Source organism: Canis lupus, chromosome 2 (genome assembly GCF_003254725.2).
Source record: "Canis lupus dingo isolate Sandy chromosome 2, ASM325472v2, whole genome shotgun sequence".
Taxonomy (NCBI): Eukaryota; Metazoa; Chordata; class Mammalia; order Carnivora; family Canidae; genus Canis; species Canis lupus.
Window position 1 is genome coordinate 34934895 of NC_064244.1, and position 16998 is coordinate 34951892.

The window sequence follows — 16998 nt, forward strand, 5'->3', positions numbered from 1 at the left end:
GTTATCAGGCTGTGCTGTACTTAATGAGAAGACTACCTGTTTTTATTTTATTTTATTTTTTTAAGACTACCTGTTTTTAAAAAGTGAGCAATACATTAAAATAAGTCTAGGGTCTTGACTTTTTTGCAAAGATTGTATCTTTGAAAAGTATTACTGAATTGATAAAGTATTTTTGGAGAGAGTTAAAATACTATATAAAGGAGGTTATGGATTTTACAAAAATGTATGGATCATAGTTCACGAAAGTGTGGGTAAAAAGCCAGTAACTTATTTCATCTGCACTACTCACACCAGTGTTCACCAATACAGTGAAATCACTGAAGATATTTTTACCCCCTAAACTGAAAAAAGGTGGTATGCCTTGTGAATTTTTTAATGCAAAAAAGAATGTAAAATGATAACAATACTTACGAAATGATAAAAACTAGAACATGCCAAATATAGAGGGTAAATATGAATACTTAGGTTTTCAACAAATAAGATACATAGATTTGAGAGCTTGCTCGTGGAGGGTAAATGGCTGGACAATATGCAGTTCTCCCAGACAACCTCCGGGCGCCGCTGTTGACCAAAGGGAAGAAAGGTTCTAAATTCTGTGGGAGACTTAGGCGGTGCTTTCCTGCTTTGTCCTGCACACATAAGAAGGCGGAGGCTGCACCCACCAACTCAAGTCCTGCCCTCAAATCACAAAAGCCCAGGTGCTGTCTTTTATTTTTTTAAACATCTCAGAGACATCCTGAAAAGAAGCTTCCCGGTGAGATAAAAAAAAATGCAAAGAAGCTCCGGAAAAACTGAACTGATGAAAATTCAGGTACTGTTTCTCTTTCTGCTGTCTTTGCTGTGGGGGGCTATATCCCAGCAGATCCAGTACACTATTCCAGAGGAGCAGGCCAAGGGCTTGCGGGTGGGGAACCTTGCCAAGGACCTGAAGCTCAGTGTCCAGGAGTTGCCAGCTCGAAAACTGTGGGTTAGTGCAGAGAATTTCTTCAGTGTGAGTACAGAGAGTGGGGATTTGTTAGTGAATGGTAGAATAGATCGAGAAGAAATTTGCGGGAGGAAATCGGAGTGTACACTAGAATTTGAAATGGTTGCTGAAAATCCAATGAATGTTTTCCATGTGATTGTTGAAATCCAAGATATTAATGACAATGCACCACGTTTCATGGCAAAAGTCATTGACTTGGAAATCTGTGAGTCAGCCTTACCAGGTGTAAAATTCCCTTTGGATTCTGCACAAGATGCAGATGCAGAAAGTAACTCATTGAAGATATACACTATCAACCCCAATGAACACTTCTCTGTGACAATGAAGGAAAGTCCTGATGGAAGTAAATACCCAGAATTACTGCTGGAAAAACCTCTGGACAGAGAACAGCAGAGCTCTCACCAGTTAATCCTGACTGCCATGGACGGTGGAGACCCTCCCCTAAGCGGCACCACCCAGATTCGGATTCAGGTCACCGATGCCAATGATAATGCTCCAGTGTTCAGCCAGGACACATACAGAGTTAGCCTCCAAGAAAACGTGCCCTGGGGGACCTCTCTGCTGCAAGTGATGGCTACCGACCAGGACGAGGGTGTTAATGCAGAGATCACCTATGCCTTCCTCAGTGCCCCAACAAGTACCAGCCTCCTCTTCAATCTCAATCCAAATACCGGTGACATTACAACCAATGGTACACTGGACTTTGAAAAGACAAGTAGATACATGCTGGTTGTAGAAGCCAAGGATGGAGGAGTGCACACGGCTCACTGTAATGTTCATATTGAAATTGTTGATGAGAATGACAATGCTCCAGAGGTTACATTGATGTCCTTTTCTAACCAGATTCCAGAGGATTCAGATCTTGGAACTGTAATAGCCCTATTTAAAGTGAGAGACCAGGACTCTGGGCAAAACAGTCTGGTTACCTGCTATATTCAGGAAGAAGGTCCTTTCAAATTAGAATCCACCTCCAAGAATTATTACAAGCTGGTGATTGACAGTGCCCTAGATAGGGAGCAGATGGCAGAGTACAATGTCACCATTACAGCCACAGACAAGGGCAAGCCATCCCTATCCTCCAGTAAAAGCGTCTTCCTACACATCACGGATGTCAACGACAACGCACCAGTTTTCCAGCAGGCCTCCTACGTGGTCCACGTGGCCGAAAACAACCCTCCTGGAGCCTCCATCGCCCAAGTCAGCGCCTCCGACCCCGACCTGGGGCCCAACGGCCGCGTCTCCTACTCCATCGTGGCCAGCGACCTGGAGCCACGGGCGCTGGCGTCCTACGTGTCGGTGAGCGCGCAGAGCGGCGTGGTGTTCGCGCAGCGCGCCTTCGACCACGAGCAGCTGCGCGCCTTCGAGCTGACCCTGCAGGCCCGCGACCAGGGCTCGCCCGCGCTCAGCGCCAACGTGAGCCTGCGCGTGTTGGTGGGCGACCGCAACGACAACGCGCCGCGGGTGCTGTACCCGGCGCTGGGGCCCGACGGCTCGGCGCTCTTCGACACGGTGCCGCGCGCCGCGCAGCCCGGCTACCTGGTCACCAAGGTGGTGGCGGTGGACGCCGACTCGGGACACAATGCCTGGCTGTCATACCACGTGCTGCAGGCCAGCGAGCCGGGACTCTTCAGCCTGGGGCTGCGCACGGGCGAGGTGCGCACGGCGCGTGCTTTGGGCGACAGGGACGCGGCCCGCCAGCGCCTGCTGGTCGCTGTGCGGGATGGGGGACAGCCGCCCCTCTCGGCCACAGCCACGCTGCTCCTGGTTTTCGCTGACAGCTTGCAGGAGGCGCTGCCAGACGTCAGCGAGCGCCAGGCGCCCGCTGATCCCCAGGCTGAGCTGCAGTTCTACCTGGTGGTGGCTTTGGCCTTGATCTCCGTGCTCTTCCTCCTCGCGGTGATTCTGGCGGTTGCCCTGCGCTTGAGAAGCTCTTCCAGCCTGGCCACAGGAGGCTGCTTTGAGTCTGTTCTCTGCTCCAAGTCTGGACCCGAGATTCCTTCTAACTACAGTGAAGGAACATTGCCCTATGCTTATAATTTGTGTGTGCCTGGCGATCAAACTAATGTGGAATTTAATTTTCTCACATCTGTTGATCATTTTCCAGCCACACAAGATATTCTCAACAAAGATAGCTCTTTGGGGCTATCAGCTAGCATTTTAATTCCTAATGTTGAAGCAGACAAGAAGACTTTTAAACAGGTAAGTTTTTAAAATAACTTTTTATATTCTAATATGCCAATATTTTTCAATATGCCATCGTTTAAAGATTCTAAATAAAGGGGCATGTGACTTGCTCAGTTGGTAGAGCACGTGTTTCTTAATCTCAAGGTTATGCGTTCAATCCCAACTTGGGCATAGAGCTTACTTAAAAATAAAATAATGATTCTAGATTCAGTCTCTTGATGAAGTTCTTAAGGGTAAATCTAAGTCAAACCTATTGGTATAACTGTTTAAAGTTTACAATGGAGTCCTTCTCCATTCAGAGTAAAAATATATATGTATAGAAATCTCTGGCAACTTTTTCATGAAATAGGCTATTACTTAAGAATATGGAACACAATTATAGTTTTATGTTTTGGTATTTTAAATGACTACCCTAATGCCATCCAAATTTTCTCAAATGTTTCCTATTTATTTTACTCAATAAAGAAATATTGTTAGGAATTATAGTCATGTGCCCTGATATTTTTTTGGAACTGTGCTAGTTCCACATCCACAAATACTATTCCCTTCAGTTGTTAAAAATCAATAGGAAGGAAATCTAACCTACAAGTTTTCAGTTCCAGTAGTATTTAAAAATATTTAAAAAAAATATTTTTTAAATTAAGCAAGCTCTTTTTAATAATTATTACTTTTATTAAGTGCTCTTAGTAAATCTTTATCACATTATGTAACTCTTTATTGTGTGCAATTTTCATTGTTATAAATATGTATAATTATTGGAAAAGTGTGTAATAACTTACGGAAGACACATTAGTTGGGTTTTCTTACTCGTTGCAATAATAAGATTCGGCTCTAGGCGCCGCTCTTCACCAATCAGGGAATGGGAAGCTGCAAGCAGCAGTCCCTTCCTCCCTCCCTCATCTCTACAACACAAAGCGGAGTAATATGGATACTCACAGATCCTGATGCTGGAAACAAAGTGGTTCGCTCTCTAATATATTTTGGCTGCAATCATTCCGGAACCTCGTAGATACATAAGCCGATTCAGAACAAAACAGCTCAGGAAATCAGAGAATATATGCTCAGTTTACTGCCATGGGGAATCCGCTACTACGCCTGGACCGCAGCGGGCTGGTCCTCCTGTACATTTTTCTGAGGACTCTACAGGAGTCTGAGGCAGGGCATATCCGATATTCGGTGCCTGAAGAGACAGACAAAGGCTTCTTCGTGGGCAATATTTCCAATGACCTAGGGTTGGAGCCCTGGGAGCTGGCGGAACGCCGCATCCGCATCATCTCCAGAGATAGGATGCAGCTTTTCGCTCTGAATCCGCGAAGTGGCAGCTTGATCACTGCAGGTAGGTTAGACCGGGAGGAGCTCTGTGAGACAGTGTCTTCCTGTTTTTTAAATATAGAGATACTTGTGGAAGATACCCTGAAAATTTATGGAGTAGAGGTGGAAATAATGGATATTAATGATAATGCCCCCAGCTTTCAGGAGGCGGAAATAGAGATAAAAGTCAGTGAGCACGCAAGTCCCGGATCCAGATTTCCCCTTCCTAGCGCTAGGGATCCAGATGTGGGAATGAACTCCCTTCAGCGCTACCAGCTCAATCCTAATAGTTACTTTTCCTTACAAATGCGAGGTGGAACAGATGGGGCCAAGAATCCAGAACTAGTGCTGGAGGGGAGTCTGGACAGAGAGAGAGAGGCTGCTCACCACCTCCTCCTCACAGCCTTTGATGGAGGAGATCCCATCCACCAGGGTGCTGTTGCCATTCATGTGGTGGTCCTCGACGTAAATGACCATGTACCAAAGTTTACACAGTCTGTATATCGAGTGAGTATTCCTGAGGATCTCAGCTCTGGAACTCGGGTTCTCATGGTAAATGCAACTGATCCAGATGAGGGAATCAATGGGGAAGTGGTGTATTCATTCAGGAATATGGAAAGCAAAACTTCTGAAATATTCCAACTGGATTCTCAAACTGGAGAAGTCTTAATACGAGGTTCTCTGGATTTTGAGAAATATAGATTCTATGAGATGGAAATTCAAGGTCAAGATGGTGGAGGTCTTTCCACCACTGCTAAGGTGTTCATCACAGTTGTGGATGTGAATGATAATGCTCCAGAAATAACTATCACATCTTCTACTAACTCAGTGCTGGAGAACTCTCCTCCAGGTACAGTTATTGCTCTTCTAAATGTACAAGATCAAGACTCTGGAGAAAATGGTCAAGTCTCATGTTTCATTCCTAACAGTCTGCCTTTTAAATTAGAAAAGACTTATGGAAATTATTACAAATTGATAACAAACAGAATGCTGGACAGGGAGCAGGTCCACAGCTATAATATAACCTTGGTAGCCAAAGATCAGGGATTTCCACCCTTGTCTACAGAAACTCACATTTCAATAAAGGTAGCAGACGACAATGATAATCCGCCCACTTTTGTTGACTCATCTTACTCTGTCTACATTCCTGAAAACAACCCCAGAGGAGCCTCCTTCTTCTCAGTGATGGCACTTGACCTGGACAGCAGAGAGAACTCCCAAGTCACTTATTCCTTGGTGGAAGATACCCTCCAGGGAGCACCTTTATCCTCCTACATCTCCATTAACTCAGATACTGGCACCCTGTATGCCCTGCACTCCTTTGACTATGAACAGTTTCGTGACCTGCAACTGTGGGTGACAGCAAAGGATAGTGGAAACCCATCACTCAGCAGCAATGTGTCTGTCAGCATATTCGTGCTGGACCAGAATGACAATGCACCAGAGATCCTGTACCCTACCCTCCCCATCGATGGCTCCACTGGTGTGGAGCTGGCTCCCCGATATGCAGAGCCTGGCTACCTGGTCACTAAAGTTGTGGCAGTGGACAAAGACTCTGGCCAGAACGCCTGGCTGTCCTACCACCTGCTCAAGGCCAGCGAGCCTGGGCTCTTCCAGGTGGGGCTGCACACGGGAGAGGTGCGCACAGCGCGGGCCCTGCTAGACAGAGACGCCCTCAAGCAGAGCCTGGTGGTGGCGGTGCAGGACCACGGCCAGCCCCCTCTCTCGGCCACCGTCACGCTCACTGTGGCCATTGCTGACAGCATCCCAGATGTCCTGGCTGACTTGGGCAGCCTGGAAGCCCCACGTGACTCCCAAGCTTCAGACCTCACGCTGTACCTGGTGGTGGCAGTGGCCGCAGTCTCCTGCGTCTTCCTCGCCTTTGTCATCGTGCTGCTGGCGCTCAGGCTGAGGCGCTGGCACGCGTCGCGTCTGCTCCAGGCTGCAGGAGGAGGGCTGCTGGGCGCGCCGGCCTCGGCCTCGCAGTTTGTGGGCGTGGACGGGGTGCGGGCGTTCCTGCAGACCTATTCTCACGAGGTGTCCCTGACCACGGGCTCGCGGGAGAGTCACGTGATCTTCCCGCAGCCCAACTATGCGGACACGCTCCTCAGCCAGGAGAGCTGTGGGAAAAGCGAGCCACTCTTGATTACTGAAAATTCAGCGGCTGATTTAGGCAATCCGGACTCTACGAATAATCAGGTGAGATTATCTGCCTCCCAGTTGTTAGTATCGCTGCACAAGTCTTTTAGGTGGCTTTTTCAAAACAAAACAAAACAAAACAAAACCAACCTGTTTTTAGTGGGAGGATGTATTCGGTTTATACATATTTAGAGCAATACATGTGCGTTCCTGTACTTTATCTTTCAACAAATTAACATCACTTTTCAGAAAAGTTTTTCTCTTCGTCTGGCATATTCTCTTTTGATTCTAAAGGTCTGATTCAGCTATCATGGCTTGCTATATAATAAGTTAAATTTTAGTAATATTTTTCTATCATCAGTCTCTGTGGCTATCAATGTAAACTGGTGAGGATTCAAATTAATGATTCACAGTTTTTATTTATTTCCCTATTACAACTTCACATTGCCTTCACTAATTTATAATTATATCCTACCATTATTTACTTTATTTCTAATGTCCAAATTTGACCTTGTTGATTCAGTGGCATATACTCTGTAGTTCTTTTCCTTATCTATACACACATATATACACACTTGCAGGTGTTTACACATGTAAGCTTTTCTTTGAGCCTGAAACAATTATATTTTGATCTCTGATGGGTGATGATATGTTTAAATTATGTTGATTATTTCAACTTTGTCTCTTTTATTTATACTACCAAAACATAAAAATCGACTGCTTTTTTACTACTAGATTCTCTTGGGAGTGAAAATATAGAGTATACTTCTTTTTTCTAGGCATCTTTTCTGTTTCTACGATGGAGTCATTTGATTCTTCTCTTCTGAAGAAATAGTTGACTAAAACTGGTATTATTTCCTTTTATTCTTGTACTTGTGTGTAAGATTTTTTTTACGTGGTAAGTTCACTTGAGGAAATAATTTTGATCCTATGCTTCTCAAAAAGTCATTTACAAATTGACTAAACATGTTTATACTTTCAGATTTACTGATGTGATCCACTTTGTGAATATGAGAGATGGGGTAGTTATTTGGACCTTGTGAGACTGATTTAGCTGTATTTTTTGTTTTGTTTTGTTTTCAATATGCCTATGAGTCATGGATTCCTTTTTTATTTCCTTTGAAAATTCATTTTGTATTATATTTAAGTATGCTCGATCCTTCCTTATATCAGAACCAACTTGTAATTGAAGCTCTGGTAGTTACCTAATGACCTATGTGTTATCTGAAACAATGTCTAGGAAAGTCAAGTGAGAAAAGGAGACTTACTGAGGATATTTGATCACAGGAATCATCTCCATAATCAATTCAGCTTAGTTTGAATTGATCATGCCACTTTGAGATGTTTGGCCCAGATTATTTACATATTCAGGTTCCCTTTCAAGTTTTCCTTTCTCATTCAGGAATTGACCTTAATATATTTAACTATAATTGAGTGTCTAATGTTTGGGCAAAAAAGAATTTCAACTGTAGGAAAGGGGAATCCTGCAAATTTAGATGCCTAAATTTGTCTCGATGTCAAGAAAAATGTCAGAATGCTTTGAGGATGTAGGAATAAATTTTATGCCTATGGATGTGGAAACAGAAAAAAAGATTTAAGGCATTTTTACTTGAATTGAAATTAGATGAGTAAAAAGGATATGATTTGCTGGGAGAGGGAGGTTGTTACATGTATTTTTTAAACATTGAACAGTTAGGAGCTGGCAACCAAAATCTTGGAGAACAAACAGGACAGGTTATCTTTGAAACATGAGATTAAGACAGTTATTTTGACTCAGAGTTAGTGATAACGATCTGTTAGGGTACAACATGTGATCCAGTTAGAGGATAAAAATAAAACACTCTCACATTTTTGCATGTCATTAAATTCCTATGGTAACCTACAAGGGAATGCTTTTGTATTTTATGGTGAAAGTGTACAATTGATAATCCTTTTCAAAGATGTCTTTTATAAGTGGCAAGGAAGATTATATGTCATTGGCCATCCTTATCCTGAGTATGCCTTTGAACTCTCCTCCAGTTACCTCCGGAAAAAGGAGGAGGAAAGTTATCTGCACATAATATTGAAGATAATACTAGGTGGTATTTCATGGCTGTAAAAATTTACCTATGTCACTTGGAGGCTATTTTATCACAGGTCTTTGTTTTAAGTTGGGAGAGAAGACTTTGCTTTGTTACTCCAGTATGTGCACTGCCTCCTGGGTTAATGGCTCTTCTATAGAATCATATTTTAAAGGAAACTTCTTTGATAGTAAACACTGGAAAATAGACACATCTGAAACTCATACATTGCCTCATTCCCTCTACATCAGTTCAACAATCTGTCAGATTAGTGACTGCCATTATTTGCAAGGCTTCAAACTGCAGTTTTCTTAGTAGACTCCAAGCGCCGCTGTTGGCCAATGCGCTGCAAGAGCTGGAGCCCACGAGCTACCTGATTTTCTGCACAGTCACGGAAGCAATTCTAAAAGGAGATAAAGCCCAGAATTCGGGGCTTTTTCTCTGCTTAGCAAAAATGATTCTGAAATACGAAATAGGATGCCTTGAAACTGAGAGTGTTGAGTTTTCTACGCATTAACAGGAAATATTTTAAACACAATTTGTAAAGCATCGTCTTATAACATCTGAGGCTGCGGCAGCGCACGAAAGGATGGGAACTAGGGTGAAGCAGAGGAGCCATTTCGGGCAGCGGCAAGTACTCTTTCCCTTCCTGCTGCCTTTGTTCTGTGGGGGGCTTTCTGAGCAGATCCGCTACTCTATTCCCGAAGAAATGGCCAAGGGCTCAGTGGTAGGGAACCTAGCTAAAGACCTGGGGCTGCATGTAGAAGATTTACTGAACCGAAACCTCAGAATTAGTGCAGAGAAACAATACTTTACCATAAACACGGAGAATGGCAACATATTCGTCAGTGAAAGAATAGATAGAGAGTCACTTTGTCTCCAAAATCCCCAGTGTATTGTGCCCTTAGAGATCGTGGCAGAGAATCCTCTAAATGTTTTTCACGTATTGGTGAGAGTAGAAGATATAAATGACAATACACCTTATTTTCCCCAAAATAGCATTGTTTTACAAATCAATGAATTTGCAATGCTAGGAACTCGGTTCGGTATGGAATCTGCTATAGATGCAGATGTAGGACCTAACTCTCTCCAGAGTTACCAACTCAGCCATAATGAGCATTTTTCTCTGCTGGTGAAGGATAAGACTGCAGGCAAGAATGCCCCAGAATTAATACTGGAGAAGCCCCTGGACCGAGAACACCAGAGCTCCCATCTTCTGGTCCTGACCGCAATGGACGGGGGTGACCCTGTCCAAAGTGGCACCATTCAAATCAAGATTGAAGTCACCGACGCCAATGATAACGCCCCAGTGTTCAGTCAGGATGTGTATAAAGTTAGCCTTCCAGAGAACTTACCCTCAGGCACCTCTGTACTCAAGGTGACAGCCATCGACCAAGATGAGGGCATCAATGCAGAGATCACCTACTCCTTCAAAACATTAAGAGATATTGGAAATATGTTTATACTAGACCATCAAAGTGGAGAAATTAAATCCAAAGGTCCCATAGACTTCGAAATCAGTAGAAGTTATACCATTAACATAGAAGCCAAGGATGGTGGAGGCATGGCCACTGAATGTAAAATTATAGTAGAAATTTTAGATGAGAATGACAATGCCCCGGAGGTTATTTTCACTTCAGTGTCTAGTTCCATAACCGAGGACACAGAACACGGGATGGTGATTGCTCTGTTCAAAACACATGACAAAGATTCGGGAGAAAACGGAGAGGTCACATGCCTCATAAAAGAAAAAGTTCCTTTCAAAATTGAATCTTCTGCCAATAATTACTACAAGCTTGTAACAGATGGGGCCCTGGACCGGGAGAAGACCTCTTCCTATAATGTCACTATTACAGCCACCGACAGGGGAAAGCCGCCCCTCTCTTCCAGTTCAAGCATCACTCTGCACATCACCGACGTCAACGACAACGCGCCAGTTTTCCAGCAGGCCTCCTACGTGGTCCACGTGGCCGAAAACAACCCTCCTGGAGCCTCCATCGCCCAAGTCAGCGCCTCCGACCCCGACCTGGGGCCCAACGGCCGCGTCTCCTACTCCATCGTGGCCAGCGACCTGGAGCCACGGGCGCTGGCGTCCTACGTGTCGGTGAGCGCGCAGAGCGGCGTGGTGTTCGCGCAGCGCGCCTTCGACCACGAGCAGCTGCGCGCCTTCGAGCTGACCCTGCAGGCCCGCGACCAGGGCTCGCCCGCGCTCAGCGCCAACGTGAGCCTGCGCGTGTTGGTGGGCGACCGCAACGACAACGCGCCGCGGGTGCTGTACCCGGCGCTGGGGCCCGACGGCTCGGCGCTCTTCGACACGGTGCCGCGCGCCGCGCAGCCCGGCTACCTGGTCACCAAGGTGGTGGCGGTGGACGCCGACTCGGGACACAATGCCTGGCTGTCATACCACGTGCTGCAGGCCAGCGAGCCGGGACTCTTCAGCCTGGGGCTGCGCACGGGCGAGGTGCGCACGGCGCGTGCTTTGGGCGACAGGGACGCGGCCCGCCAGCGCCTGCTGGTCGCTGTGCGGGATGGGGGACAGCCGCCCCTCTCGGCCACAGCCACGCTGCTCCTGGTTTTCGCTGACAGCTTGCAGGAGGCGCTGCCAGACGTCAGCGAGCGCCAGGCGCCCGCTGATCCCCAGGCTGAGCTGCAGTTCTACCTGGTGGTGGCTTTGGCCTTGATCTCCGTGCTCTTCCTCCTCGCGGTGATTCTGGCGGTTGCCCTGCGCCTGGGACGCTCCTCCAGCCCCACCACCTGGGGCTGCCTTCGGCCTGGTCTGTGTGTCAAGTCCGGACCTGTGGTTCCTCCCAACTGTAGCGAAGGGACTTTGCCTTATTCCTACAATCTGTGCATTGCCTCACAATCAGCTAAGACAGAGTTTAATTTTCCCAACCTGAAACCAGAAATGGTTCCTCCTCGGGATCTCCTTTGTGATGATCCTTCTATGGATGGATGTGTCAACAATGAAGACCCCCAACTCGTTTATGAATCAGCTTTTGCCTCCCACGTGAGTTTCTGCAAACCTACTTTTATTCTCCGTAGTGCATAATTATTTTTTACTATTGTTCATTTTTCTAGTGATAATTCTAGTAGAAGAGGTGTATGGGACGGGTGGAGTTTGGTTCCTTGATTGTTCAGTAGTCTTGGCAATTGCCTAATTAATACTTCTCAATCTGTACTGTTAACAATTTTGTATGATCAGAAATTATTGCTAAAGAGAGCTTGTTCTTGGATGCTACTTTTAATAATAACACTGCCTTTCTTAGTTGATGTGTGATACCTTTTTTAAAGCTTTATTCTTAGTATATGGTTTGCCAAAGTGAGCACTCAAGCTTTATTCTTTATAAATGTAGTTACAGTTCTACTTAAGTTAGTTTATGTTCATCTTCATCAAATATATTATAGTTTTTCATCTTTTGCTGCAATGTGTATTTTTAGTAGAGCCTTCATAATTATGCCTCTTAGCACTTCTTTGCCTTATCACATGTAGTAAAGACCAATTTGATCACTAATTTTGGATCAATTTTATTAACACTCCATAATCTCATTCAAAAATAAATTTCCAGTCACCTGGCTGGTTCAGTCAGTAGAACATGTGAGTCTTGATATCTGTGTTGTGGGTTCCAGCCACACACTGAGTGTAGAGATTACTTAAAAATAAAATCTTTAAAAAAAATCTTAACCATTCTTCAGTAATTTATTTTTATACTCTTTATACTTTGTCAGTTATGATAAGGAATGTAATGAAACTTTTTTTAAAGACTTATTTACTTATTCATGATAGACACACAGAAAGAGAGAGAGAGAGAGAGAGAGAGAGAGAGAGAGGCAGAAACACAGGCAGAGGGAGAAGCAGGCTCCATGCAGGGAGCCCAAAGCGGGACTCGATCCCCAGACTCCAGGATCGCGCCCTGGGCCAAAGGCAGGCACAAAACCGCTGAGCCACCCAGGGCTCACCCCGAAACTTTTTGTATATAAAGCCTCTCTCATATTTCTTTTTTTAAGTATAGGTTTCTGAGAAGTGAGTCTAAGTTTTTCTTTTTTTTTTTTTGAGTCTGTTTTTCAAAACATCGCATTTTACCTCCTAATCCCCAGCAATTTGTGAGTCCTTTGAGGAATGTGAAAATTACCTTTAATTTGCTCCCCAAAGTCTTGATGATTTTATTACTCTGAATAAATAATGGACTTTCTTGTCTGATTAAAATTTATGAATAACTTCTAGAAGCTAATTAGTATGTGAGGAATAATCTAAAGAATTGGCTATTTGGTGCTTTATATCAAATTTTGTAAAATTAGGGGCAGCCCCGGTGGCGCAGCGGTTTAGCGCTGCCTGCAGCCCAGGGCGTGATCCTGGAGACCCTGGATCGTGTCCCATGTCAGGCTCTCTGTATGATGCCTCCTTCTCCCTCTGCCTGTGTCTCTGCCTCTCTCTCTGTCTCTATGAATAAATAAATAAAATCTTTAAAAATTTTTTTGTAAAATTAGTTAATTAGTCAAAGTATTCATTTATAAGAAAACTGAAACATTCAGTAATAACATATATACAACTACTAAAAATTTTCCTTTTTTGTAGTTATTTCTAAAATCAGATCTACAATAAACTTATAAATGATAGTAAAATAATAATACCTTCTGGATGTGTCTTTATGTGAAAAAAGATACTGAAAATGTCTGTTTTTTTACAAAGTTTCCATTTAACTTTCCTGTCATTATTTATTTTAATATCAGTTACTTATTATTTTAGGCTTTGCAGTTATATTAGTGATACACTCATTAAACATTGGAAAAACTTTGTGTTTGAGTGTCTACTCTATGGAAGGTACTGTTCTAAAGTTTTAGTGCACACTGTGAACATGATGGTCACAAACATAGCCTGTGACCTAAAATCTTCTAATACAAAATTAATGAACAAATTAACTTCCCAGACCTACTATCATATTTGCCAAGCCCATTTGCACGGGGTTAAGGATAGCTCTTGAACAGTAGATGTTTTCTTAAAAGGGAATTCAAAAGTTGCGCCAGATTCTAAAGGGTCAACTCATGTGAGGGAACTTATTTCTATAAGGAAGGACTAAACCTCCAACTTCTCTGAACTGACACTGTTTTTTCACCTACCTATGCTTTCATTCTTCAAGTTCATCCTTGTTTCTGGAAAGGATAAATGTGTCCCTTACACAGTGCACTGCACCAAAAATGGACTGTGAAAATAAATAATGGAAAAGTTTAAAAGATAAAAATTCTTAGAAAAAATAATTTTTCTTTGAAAATAAATTACTTTGGAAGGTTTATTGTACAGTAAGCTTTGGATCATGCTTGGATTTTCATTGCAAATAAAAACAGGAGCTTGAATTTTATTCTTTTAGGAAAAATAGGTTATGAAAAAGAAATGATATAAACAGGTAGTGCTTTTCTTTACCAAAAATATATTGCAGTAACAGGTTAGGACTCTGAGTGTCGCTGTTCACCAATCAGGGGAAACGTAACCAGGAATTTAATCCGAACCAGAAGATTTCTGCATCACAAAGTATTAGCCCTGTGGCTTTAGGAAGCTTAAGACTGGACCCCAGAATTCCAACATCCAACGGTGAAAGCACATAATCTTGGACCCCGAAGATCCTGGGGCTCCTCTGGTCTCCACTGAGGAAACACCCAAGTGCAAGCTATTCCGCAGCGGGGCGGTAATGGCGGCTCCTCCTTATCACCCAGACTGCAGCCGGCTGGTCGGGATTTGCGTTCTCCTGGGGGCCCTGTGGAAAATCCAGGCCGAACAGATCCGCTACTCTGTGCCTGAGGAGCTGGAGAAAGGCTCTTATGTGGGCAATATCGCCAAGGACCTGGGACTGGAGCCCCGGGAGCTGGAGGAGCGTGGAGTCCGCATTGTTTCCAGAGGTAGGACGCAGCTCTTTGCTCTGAACCTGCGAAGCGGCATCTTGGTCACGGCGGGTAGGATAGACCGGGAGGAGCTCTGTGACAGATCTCCAAAGTGTGTAGTAAGCCTGGAGATTCTTCTGGAAGACAAAGTGAAGATTTTTGGAATAGAAGTGGAAATTATCGATGTTAATGATAATGCGCCCACCTTTGGGATAGAGCAAAGGGAAATAAAAGTTGCTGAAAATGAAAATCCTGGGACAAGATTTCCTCTTCCTGAAGCTTTTGATCCAGATGTAGGAGTAAACTCCTTGCAGGGTTACCAGCTCAGCTCGAATGTTCACTTCTCCCTAGACGTGCCAAGTGGAGCAGATGGCATTAAGTCCCCTGAGCTGGTGCTGGAGCTTGCCCTAGACCGAGAAGAAGAGGCAGTTCACCACCTCCTTCTCACTGCCTTTGACGGAGGTGACTTGGCTCACTCTGGCACTGTCAAGATTCATGTAACACTTGTGGATACCAACGACAATGCTCCTGTATTCACTCAGCCAGAGTACCATGTGAATGTTCTAGAGAACGTGCCAGTGGGCTACCGGCTACTCACTGTAAAAGCCACTGATCCAGATGAAGGAGCCAACGGAGAAGTAACCTATTCTTTCCGCAAAGTGAGAGATAAAATGTCCCAACTATTCCAATTGAATTCTTTGACTGGGGACATAACAATATTGGGGGATCTAGATTATGAAAACTCTGGATTTCATGATATAGATGTAGAAGCCCATGATGGACCTGGTCTCCGAGCCAGAAGTAAGGTACTGGTGACAGTTCTGGATGTAAATGACAATGCTCCAGAAGTCACTGTTACATCTCTCACCAGCTCTATCCAAGAAACTTCTTCCCCAGGTACAGTAATTGCGCTTTTCAATGTACATGACAGTGATTCAGGAGAGAATGGCCTTGTCACATGTTCTATTCTGGATAATCTGCCATTCACACTTGAAAAGACCTATGGAAATTATCATCGGTTGTTGACACGCAAAACACTGGATAGGGAAGAGGTCTCAGAATACAACATCACAGTAACTGCCACTGATCATGGAATTCCACCACTGTCCACAGAAACTCACATATCACTGCAGGTGGCAGACATCAATGACAACCCACCTGCTTTCCCTCACGCTTCCTACTCTGCCTACATTCCTGAAAACAACCCCAAAGGAGCCTCCATTTTATCCATGTCTGCCCAGGACCCTGACAGCATGGAGAATGCCAGAGTCACTTACTCCTTGGCTGAGGACACACTCCATGGGATGCCTCTCTCCTCCTATGTTTCCATCAACTCTGATACTGGTGTCCTGTATGCACTGCACTCCTTCGACTATGAGCAGATTAGAGACCTGCAACTGTTAGTGACAGCCAGCGACAGCGGGGAACCTCCACTCAGCAGCAATGTGTCTTTGAGTATTTTCATTCTGGACCAAAATGACAATGCCCCCGAAATCCTGTACCCCACCCTCCCCACTGATGGTTCCACAGGTGTGGAGCTGGCTCCTCGATATGCAGAGTCTGGCTACCTGGTCACCAAGGTGGTGGCAGTGGACAGAGACTCTGGCCAGAATGCCTGGCTGTCCTACCACCTGCTCAAGGCCAGCGAGCCTGGGCTCTTCCAGGTGGGGCTGCACACAGGAGAGGTGCACACAGCTCGGGCCCTGCTGGACAGAGATGTGCTCAAGCAGAGCCTGGTGGTGGCGGTGCAGGACCACGGCCAGCCCCCTCTCTCGGCCACCGTCACGCTCACTGTGTTCCTGGCCAACAGCATCCCAGACATCCTGGCCGACCTAAGCAGCCTCGAGTCTCCTGACAACCCAGACGACTCTGACCTCACGCTGTACCTGGTGGTGGCAGTGGCCGCAGTCTCCTGCGTCTTCCTCGCCTTTGTCATCGTGCTGCTGGCGCTCAGGCTGAGGCGCTGGCACGCGTCGCGTCTGCTCCAGGCTGCAGGAGGAGGGCTGCTGGGCGCGCCGGCCTCGGCCTCGCAGTTTGTGGGCATGGACGGGGTGCGGGCGTTCCTGCAGACCTATTCTCACGAGGTGTCCCTGACCGCGGGCTCGCGGGAGAGTCACGTGATCTTCCCGCAGCCCAACTATGCGGACACGCTCCTCAGCCAGGACAGCTGTGGGAAAAGCGAGCCTCTTCTGATAACTCAGGATATATCCGAAACGAAAGGAGACGCTAGTCTTCATCAGGTGAGTCAATCTTGCCACATCAAAACATAGGCAGAGAGCAATATAAATGTCTCCAATTGAATAAGATAGGTAATATATAAAGACATTTGTCTTTTAGTCTTCTATTACTTTAAAGGGGAGGGGCAAGTGATACCTCAAAAATAATATCAGTTACTACTCATAAAAGTTATTTATTTCATTTGTAGTCTTCATTCAGTTTTAGTCTCAG

General features: G+C 45.1%; 2 protein-coding genes across 24 annotated transcripts in view; one reads left to right on the forward strand and one right to left on the reverse strand.

Moving 5' to 3' along the window:
• The window catches only part of LOC112658945 (protocadherin gamma-C5), a 202790-nt gene that overhangs the window by 38325 nt on the left and 147467 nt on the right, over nt 1-16998 (forward strand). For 2 of the 13 annotated variants that reach the window (XR_007404067.1, XR_007404068.1), the window contains exon 1: nt 3514-6679. The exons of 6 other annotated variants lie outside the window; for them this stretch is intronic. Coding sequence is in view for 5 of the 7 variants with exons in the window: in XM_049097569.1 (XP_048953526.1) it covers nt 4244-6679; nt 7399-7446 (2484 nt within the window). In the remaining 2 variants the exon portion in view is untranslated. Of the gene's footprint in view, nt 1-673; nt 812-3513; nt 6680-7398; nt 11687-16998 lie in introns of those variants that run through there. 5 more of the 13 variants (XM_049097569.1, XM_035713881.2, XM_049097518.1 and 2 more) reach the window with 5 other exon arrangements.
• Nucleotides 1-16998, reverse strand: part of LOC118354098 (uncharacterized) — a 108332-nt gene that overhangs the window by 15868 nt on the left and 75466 nt on the right. Inside the window, exons 2-3 of one of the 11 annotated variants that reach the window (XR_007404097.1) lie at nt 16622-16717; nt 6320-6504 (exon numbers count right to left, since the gene is read on the reverse strand). The exons of 4 other annotated variants lie outside the window; for them this stretch is intronic. Coding sequence is in view for 2 of the 7 variants with exons in the window: in XM_035713884.2 (XP_035569777.1) it covers nt 14340-14687; nt 16437-16787 (699 nt within the window). In the remaining 5 variants the exon portion in view is untranslated. Of the gene's footprint in view, nt 1-6319; nt 6734-10034; nt 10175-13950; nt 14688-16436; nt 16801-16998 lie in introns of those variants that run through there. 6 more of the 11 variants (XR_007404103.1, XM_035713886.2, XM_035713884.2 and 3 more) reach the window with 6 other exon arrangements.